This window comes from Trichomycterus rosablanca, chromosome 27 (genome assembly GCF_030014385.1).
Source record: "Trichomycterus rosablanca isolate fTriRos1 chromosome 27, fTriRos1.hap1, whole genome shotgun sequence".
Classification (NCBI taxonomy): Eukaryota; Metazoa; Chordata; class Actinopteri; order Siluriformes; family Trichomycteridae; genus Trichomycterus; species Trichomycterus rosablanca.
In genome coordinates, this window is record NC_086014.1 from 4,131,069 (window position 1) to 4,140,561 (window position 9,493).

Here is a 9,493-nt window from a genome sequence, read left to right on the forward strand (position 1 = left end):
GACATTATGTTAAGTGCAGGTATGTAGAGAAGCTTTTAAAGGGTACATTTTTGATGGACATAGTTTTCCGCGTGTTCTCAGCAGCTTAGCAGGTAGCCTAGCCTACATGAAAACAACACCACAGCATCACAGTTGGCCAATCTTGGATGATATTTCCGAGGCGGATCTTGCCAACGCTCGTCCTTTCTCCTATTACGTGAAGAGCCGAAACTTATACATTAATCATTACGGCACTAAAGTCTAATTTGGTTTGGTTCCCTGCTTTCCGAGAGGCAGCAAGACAACATCTGAGAACATCAGGAGGTAGCAATTAGTGCTCTAATTAAATTCTTTGTTTTTTTTATGCCTAAGAATGTAAACAAATTAACTTGACTCTTAAACGTACACCAGCTGCCATCAGGTTTGTTATTTCTTACAAGTGGGACAACAAAGCCATCATTAACGTGCACTAAGATTGCTGTAGCCTCTTTGAAACTGGATGTTTAAATGAGTTTCTCATCCCCTCTGGAGCGAAAGCACGCCATCAGTGGTTAGAAAGGTTCGAGATCCGGACTGTAGCATCAATCGTTTTGTACTGTGCTTGTCTGCTGCACAGCTGTGTTACATTGTAGAGGAGACCACAATTACCTGACGATGTACTTCAAAAGGATCTTAACTTCTCTCGCAGACACTAATGCTGAGCAAAATCATGCCAAGACTTAGTGCCATTACTGCTTTGGGATTAATGATTTGCTTGGTGTGTGGCTGTAGCATAGTCGGGGCACAATGACTTTCAGTCGGATTTGCGTAGCGCTAAATTGGTCTAAGTTTAGAACACTTGGTCACAGAGAGGTTCATGTAAAGTTAACGCTCATGGTGATTTCACTTCATTAGTATCAGATGCATTAAGCAGTGTCGGAATGACAAGGTTCTTGGTGTATTAAATTCTGAAATGGTAAACAAGAAAGTTGGAAAGGTATTTAAGTGCTAATCAAAAGGTCGAGGGTTCAAGCTCCTTCACTTTTTTAAGTTGCTGCTGTAAGGCCTTTAGTAAAGTAAATGTACTTGTTACACAGACAAAAACTTGACAGAACATAACATAAAAACTGGACTTGTATAGCTCATTCTTTTATAGAAAATCTCACAGCATGACGTAAACAACATATTTGGCCTGTCTAGACCTATTTTTGTGAACATGCTGCTGGAGATCAAACACTTCTCCAATGCCTTACAGTATGTAGTCGTGGCTTAGTCTTGTCTTAAACGTGAATTGTGACAGGCTAATAAGACTTGTAGTATAACTTTAGTTTTCCATTCAACAATGTTGATGGTGCCTCCCTTCCTCCCAGAAGTGTAATTCCTGGTTTAAAGATGCTTGCTTTTTAAGACCAAGAAGAACTCCAACCTTGTCTTCTTAAATGGTGCCCTTTATAAGCTCCTTAAAGTTGTTTTCCTTTCTTAAAGGCGTCCTTTAATATACCCCACAGGTCCCAGGCACACTGAGTGAAAAACAGAAAACGTAGAATTTTTTTTGTATTGTGCCACCAGAAAAACTGCAATCATCGCTGGCACAGCTTCATCTGTCTATCATGAGGGGATTTCTTTAATAATCCCTGCATGGCATGAAGACTTAAGCAAATACGGTTGTGAGGAACCGGGAGCGTGCAAAGCAAACCACCCTGTCCTACCAGCTCCTGTCTAAACAATTGAGCAGGTGCAAGTTACTCTCTTCCACCCCCCCCCCCCCCCCCCCCCCCCCAAAGCAATAGTGCAGCCACTCATGTGCGAGCAGAGATCAATCATATTTTACACTGAAAAGTGTCTGAAAGTGCTCTCACTAAGCCTGTCAGTGTGTATGAGGACGCATGATCAAATACAGCTGTGTAGATATCATGTCATCACTATAGATTCATGCCGCTTTGTAGGCACATAAACCGAAAGGTCACCTCAGGCTTGAGAGATAGAGGGTTAGATGGAAGCCTTGACTGGTAGGAATTTTATGCTCGGCATATTCAAAGGCATGAAACGCACCTGGTTTTCATTCCATAGAATAGCGTTCACAAAGACGTACAAAAACACCTCAGCTCCCACATCTGTTTGCTTTCATGACTTCCAAGTGCTTGTTCATGTCGAATCCCCCTCCCGCTGTTCGCGAGCTCGTTCGGCATGTTTGCATACATCGAGCGGATATTGATATTGTTCCTGAGTGACGCAATTTAGAGGGGAAGACACACACATTCAGCATATTAAAGCGGAACAAACGTGTTTGCGGCGGTAATTTGGTTTCTTCCCTTCTGGTTTGAACAAGATAGAGGGTTTCGGTTATTGCCGACCCGGTCCCTGAGCAATAAACGGATTCAGCGCCTAGATTGCGTTTTAACAGGAAGGTGATTGAGAGCATAATCCATATTGATTCACCGGATGGAAACAAGGAAATAGCGGGGTTAGAAATAAAATTTGTTTGTTGTTCCTGGTGAGAGGGCACCCCAGAGAAATGGCAAGCAATTGCTAGCTGATGAGTGGCGCTAACCCCCCCTTTCCCAACACTCCTCCTTTCCACCCTCCATCTCCCTGCCTGCCTCTCTTCCTCCGGTCTGCCTTGGAGACCTGGAAGAGACGTCATCGGGGTTGTTATGCTGAGAAATGACGCTCGACATCCCCCCCCCCCCTCTGCCTAAGAGGTGTATAAGATGGAATCTTCTTCACGTTTACAATTGCACATTCTCCAATCATCGATCTCCGGCTTTAAGTTCTTGTCTGCTGTTTTGAGTACAGACAAATGAAACAGTTGATACAGCTGGCCTATCCATCATCATTTAAAAAGTAAGTATTATTCAGGCCACGTACAGGAGAGTGCCAGTTTCATCAGGTAGTCCTGCTGCCAGCGATATTAATGTTATTACATCCATCATTCAGCAGTACCTGCAATTTTAAAAAACTCCATTAAAAGAAGGAAACAGATGTTTGCTCATTAGGATCATCCCTAAAGTGGGCCAAATACTGGGCTATGACCGTGGTTTATAAAACCCACATTAGTGCCACTGGAAGAGGGTGAGGATGCCATCAAAACTGCTTTCATCCCTGAAGCAGCAACAAATTTGGGAGAATATCAAAGACCTAAGGAAGTCTGACACGAGGCAATCAAGGCTTGATTCACTGCATCAAAGGTTCCTCAGAAGTAACTGCTGACGATAGAAAAAGTTTTTTTCTTCATGACTGGAAAGACCGACAGACTAAAGCATCTTCTCATGCCTGCAGAAGCAGCGCGTCCGCACATTTTGCACCGTGCCTCATTCGATTACGATTGATCCGTCCTCCACAGCTGTAATCCCAGCCTGTTTTTTATTTATTTACATTTTTCTTGACTGTGCAAGCAACCCATCAAAGAAGCTTCCATTTCTCCTTTCCTGCTGGGCACACACACACACACACACACACACACACACACCCCACGCCAGGCGAAATGTCACAGACCAAGAGGACTCGGCGCTCATTAAGGAGAAGGCAGCAATATTCTGAATCGAGAACGTGGGACTCCCAGCTGGCCTATTTATAGCCGGCGTGTCTCCATGGCAGGCACTGCTGCGCTGGCAAATTGCAGCCGCGGCCCCAGACGCCAATTAAGAATAAAACAAATGCCTTTTAGAGAGGGCGTGCCACCATGTCTCTTCCACCCTTCTTCGTTCTCTTCCGCTCCGTGAGTGCATCCTCTTCACGCTTCTTCCGGAAGAGGCTGCTCAGGGCAGAGGGAGGACGCCACGCAGAGAGCTGGCCGTGCTGTGCTGCGGCGCTTTCTATTTTTAAAAATCCCCCCCCCCCCCCCCCCCCCCTTATCTCCTCCACCGCCTCTGCCCCTCCTCCTCCTCCTCCTCCTTAGGAAGGAGAGCAAGTGTGGGATCTTTTTTTAGTGCTGGTGTTTTGGATGCTCCCCGTTTCTATTGTCTGTGAACGCTGCTGCCAGCCTTGCAATGTGGACGGATGCCATGAATTGCTGGGACTCTTAGGAGCTTCAGAGAGGTAAGGGAGAGAAAAGAGGGGGGAAAAGAGAGCGAGGGACAGGGTGAGTTTTCTCCGGGGTTTCTCAGCACCTTTCTGTGGCTGGACAGTTGGGGGTGTCTGAGGCTATCCTCAGCCAGATGTGTAAAATGCATCAGTGGGGCGCTGAGTATGGGTTTTTTTTTGTTTTTTTTTGAATGAATAGATGGGTGAATGGAAGAATGAATGAATGGCATCCAATTTACTGATTCCTTCCTATTTTCTTTCTTTTTTTATTTGTGATATATCTCATGCTACTTAGTGATCACTCCCAAGGTCAACATGTTAACCTGATTTTTTTAAACCAAGCTGAATTAAGCTTACAATTTACATTTTTACTTGCATTTGCATTTGTTTTAGTTTGTGGTCCTATTTTATCCTGACACTCCTTTGTGGTACAACCAGCCTAATTCTAATGACTTGCTTCTAAGAAGGCAATAGCTAGCTTAACCATAAACCATATAGCTCCTCATTTGCATCACACATCGGTCACCAGTACTTAGCATCAGTAAGTGTTGCATTGGTCTAATGGGATGCTGGAGCAGGAAATGAGGGAGGAGGAGGGAACTAGGGAAAAGAAGGATTGGGTGAGAGCCTCTTATGTCCTCCTAATGATACTCCTGGGTCTCTGCATTTAGCCGCGTGTGTACGTATGTATGTGTTTGTGTGTGGGGACTGATCCGGCGTGCTGCGTCAGTAGTGCCAACACTCCCCCGGGCCTCGACTGCCATGAACTAAAAATGCAACAAAGAAATAACAAGTGGGAATGTTGTGTGTGGGTTGCTATGAAATGGGAATCTGGTTTTAGATGTGCAACCGATCACAGAGCATCGGATGCCAGGGTGCAAACGAGTCAGCAAGCACTTCTGAGAAGCTGATCTAATTGATCACACAAAATACTCCATCTTAACAATTAGACATCGATAATGACACTGTAGTTTAAAACATTTGTAATGATTCACCTGGTGCTTTAAATTAACAAAATGTTCTCTTTCTCCCCCTCTTCCTTTTTTCTACTTCCCTTCTGCGCCCCCATCCACCCTTCCCTGTCTGTCACTACATGCAGTTCCAACAGGTCAGAAGAGTGATGACCATCCTGTTCCTTACTATGGTTATTTCATACTTCAGTTGCCTGAGAGCTGCGCCCATGAGAGAGGTGCCGGGCATCGTGGGGGGCCACCGAGCCGAAGGCTTTCTGGGGGCCGCCCGGGGCCATGGGACTCCACCCAGCGGGGGGGCGCTGCCCTCACTCACGGACACATTCGAGCAGGTGATCGAGGAGCTACTGGAGGTGGAGGGGGAGGCAGCGCAAGGTCAGGGAGGGGGGGGTCCCAGCAACGGCGCCGCGGCCGAGTCGAAGGATGTCGACACGTATGCTTCGCGAGTGGTGATCAGCAACCAAGTGCCTTTGGAGCCACCACTGCTCTTTCTCTTGGAGGAATACAAAAACTACCTGGACGCCGCCAACATGTCCATGCGCGTTCGGCGCCACTCGGACCCGGCGCGGCGCGGCGAGCTCAGTGTGTGCGACAGTATTAGCCAGTGGGTGACGGCCGTGGACAAAAAGACAGCGATTGATATGTCCGGCCAGACGGTGACTGTTCTGGAGAAGGTCCCGGTGGCCAACGGGCAGCTGAAGCAATACTTTTACGAGACCAAATGCAACCCACTGGGTTACACGAAGGAGGGCTGTAGAGGAATAGACAAGCGGCACTATAACTCACAATGCCGGACAACCCAGTCGTACGTGCGAGCCCTCACCATGGATAGCAAACGGAAGATTGGCTGGAGGTTTATACGGATAGACACTTCGTGTGTATGCACATTGACCATTAAGAGGGGGAGATAGTGTACACAATGTATAGATTTTATTGAGAGTTCTAAAGAGAGAGAGAGAGAGAGAAAAGAGTAAATATCTATTTGTATATATACATACAGGGTAAATTATTCCGTCAGATGAATTTTATGGACTGCATGTAAAAAAGATGAAGTTTATACAGTAAAAGTGATACTACAGTCTATTTATTGAACATATTCATGACCTTGTAAACAATTAAAAAAAGATCTGATCAGTCATCTGCGCCCAGTTCAAATTACTATATCACAATCCTCAAGATAGTGTGGTTTTTTCATTACGTTGCCAAGAGAGGGATAAGGGAAGGAGAGAGGAGAGAGAATTATTGAAGAGAAAAAAAACTTGCATGCTGCTTCAATTGTGAATATAAACAAACCCTGACCATCTTCAAAAAAAAAGGAAAAAAAAAAGCAAGAAAAAGCTGTTTCAACCAAATCATTCAGTTTACATTCTCAGTGACCGGGCGTCCTCCTCTACTTTATCTGTTTCCTATTCTAAAGCTCTCAAGGTAATGTTGGAATTACATACTATGTCAAGGTGCTGTTGTCAAAGCTTTGCTGTTTATTTTTTTATTCCCAAGAAAGATGAAAGAAGAAAATATATATAAAAGTGCATATATATATATATATATATATATATATATATATATATATATATATATATATATATATATATATATATATATATATATATACAGTATATATATATATATATATATATTTATATATATATATATATGTATATATATATTATAATGTTCTGAAAATATATAATTTATTTTGTATGTTGTGAAGTTGTTTGCAATATTAAATTGAAATATTTAAAGAAATAAAAATGACTATAGGCAAGTGAAAAATCAAAAGCAATGTCAAGTTTGAGCTCTCCCTTTACAGGTTAAAATTCAACCCAGACTTCAGAGAAAAGAACACAATCTTCTACCTCAGAACCGTATCATTTTCCTTTCTAAGACAGTCTGTATTCAAGATTCAGTCTAGTCCTGGACTTAATTTTTTACCCCATTCATTAAAAAGAGTATTTTAGGCCTGAGATTCATTTAATCTGGATTATAATAACGATGTCCCCTCTCCCGCTTTCTAATGTATCTCTCTATAAATAATATATATACTATGGACAAGTATTGGGCCACCGTTTGTAATTTTTGAATTACAATTGGTTACAGGTAACTGTTGTATTAAATCAATTATATAAAGGATTGATGATTGTGGATGATTGTGGCCCTGTGCACAAAGCAAGATCTGAGCCCTGACCCCAGCCCAAATGAACAGCTTTAAAATGAACTAGATGGACATCAATTGAGGCTTTCTTGATTAAGATCAGTGCCCAGCCGTTGAAATGCTCTTTTGACTGAATGGGCACAAATTCCTACAGACATACTTCGGTCTTTTGAGCACATAAAGGTCACTCTTTTTAACAGCATTTGTTTTTGAAACTGCATATCCAACAAAGTCATGGTCAGGTGTCTGAATACTTTTGGCCATACAGTGTATGTGTTATTATACAGTTAAAAGATGCTTGATGACTTACAACCACAAACACAAGCCAGAGTCAATATGCAAAGTAGCACCTGCTCTTCAAACCTCTGGCACATGCAGCTATCTATCCCATCTATCCAAGTGGAGAAGTGGCACTGAGGCATATCCAGGTAAGAATTGGTCACCTAAACCCATCTAAGATGGTGGTGGTAGGTAGGGTTTCTGCTTCAATCACTGGTCATAGGCTATCATTTCTATCACAAGAAGATTATCTTTGTCCTAGAAAAAAGAGCTTGGCGGGTTCAACACTCTAATACACTTAACCTGAAATCTAATCCATCCGTGTGCATACACGAACCTGTTTTCATTAACAGATTGTTATCAGACCCATGTGTCTGAAGTGTTGACACTGTTGCAAACAAAAGGCAGTGTGGAGGTTCAAGATACTGTCTGGATCTGAGATAACATCATGGTCAGACTGAAAGCTATAATAATAAACTATATCCATAATATCTACATCTCTAATAAATTGTGCATACAATATGGGGGATACCCATATTCTTTGACTAAAATACTACTCTATTCCTGCCATGCAATTCCTGCATTTTAACACTGTGGTGGTATTTACAGACAAATGATAAATCAAAAGAAATACCAACATAAGGTGTTTGGCCACAACAGGCCGACAGAACAGGTTCTCTGGAATAGTACTGGGTGAATTAAACAAATATTATATTACCCTAACTGATGTTTTAATGATGATATTAAAGAGCACTGTTCATCATGTCAGTCTAGTATCTGCCCAGAGTGTTTAATTTGGTCTAACTTTGCAATGCTAATGATAGTAGAGTGTTGTCAGGGGTATTGTCATCCTGGAAGACACCACTTCCAGTAGAATAGAAAAGGTCAATTATATAGATTAGGTGACCCCTTTCTTTAAAAAAAAAAATGCTAAGCAGAATGCCACCACAACATCTGCACTGGATATGTTTTCTGACTCCTGGATTAGGTGTTTTCTTTTAATTATCACTTCCCTACACAGGATATATATATTTATTAGACTGCTCTTACTCATACTTGCCTTATACAAACCTGTATGATACAGAGCATCAAGCATCAGGATCATAAAATATTAAAGATGCTACTAACCACCATGTCAATATATTAATAAGTAAAGTTATTTTGGTGAGGCTCAAATTGTCTCCAGTTCAAAGCAATGCTTAGTGAAATCCAGCAGAGTTCTGGCCCATTTGCCATGGAAGTAGGCCACTCTGCCCCCCTGTCAGAATTGCAGGGCATTATAATGTACAACCAATAAATTCTGTAGGTGAAGTATAACATCAGACCTACGGTCCTTCACAAAAGGCTATATGTGCTGTATTAATGCATATACAGAACTCTAGCTAACCCGAGATAACATGTTGTCTGTTTCCATGTATTCTTCAGAACTACACAATTAAAGCTGCATACAAAAGCATGAGAGCGGGTTCTAATAAAACTAGTGCTGCTACTAATAAAATTAATCTGCTGTGTCATCAAATAATAATAGACTGCGGCCTGTTTGGAAGTTAAATTAAAGATACGGTCAGTGATTTTGGCTGAAGTTTGCAGAAGCTAGGTGTTTTGAAACTCAAAATCCAAACAAATATAACCCCTCCCTGGAGCGTTCTGTTCAAAGCTAATACATGTCCATGGCCTAGGCTACAACACCTGAATGCTAGTGCAGAAGGGACAGCTTTCTGAATTGACAGGTAACATTATTGACAGCATTTTACAAAACCAAAAATAAAGAAGTGTTTCTTCTGAGCATTTATTTTTATTAACAGCTGCCAGTATAACAGCATAGCTGATGCTGTAACATTTTACCACATTACAGCAGTTCTCAACTTAAAGGGCAGAAACTTGTTTCATGGGTTTGTGATTGTTTTCAGCCCCTAAAGCGAGATCAAACAGGTCCAGCCCCTGAATTTGGTACACATTTACATATGTAACTTTCTTTTTTTTTTCTATTTGTGTGCAATATACATGCAAATAAACCCTCAAAAGATCACACTGTGTACTCTGGTTCACTCGCATGTACTCTGAGAAGAACAAAAAAATGAATTTAGCTAAGCTGAAAAGAAAGGTTTTC

At 42.1% G+C, this 9,493-nt stretch overlaps 1 protein-coding gene across 4 annotated transcripts in view; it reads left to right on the forward strand.

Annotated features, from left to right (window-relative positions):
- bdnf (brain-derived neurotrophic factor) overlaps positions 1-6,477 on the forward strand; it is a 42,366-nt gene extending 35,889 nt beyond the window's left edge. For 2 of the 4 annotated variants that reach the window (XM_062989595.1, XM_062989596.1), the window contains one exon: positions 5,081-6,477. In XM_062989595.1, the coding sequence (XP_062845665.1) occupies positions 5,081-5,863 (783 nt within the window). In that variant the 3' untranslated portion in view covers positions 5,864-6,477. Of the gene's footprint in view, positions 1-3,950; positions 3,997-5,080 lie in introns of those variants that run through there. The other 2 variants (XM_062989597.1, XM_062989598.1) reach the window with 2 other exon arrangements.
- Positions 6,478-9,493: the final 3,016 nt, after the last annotated feature.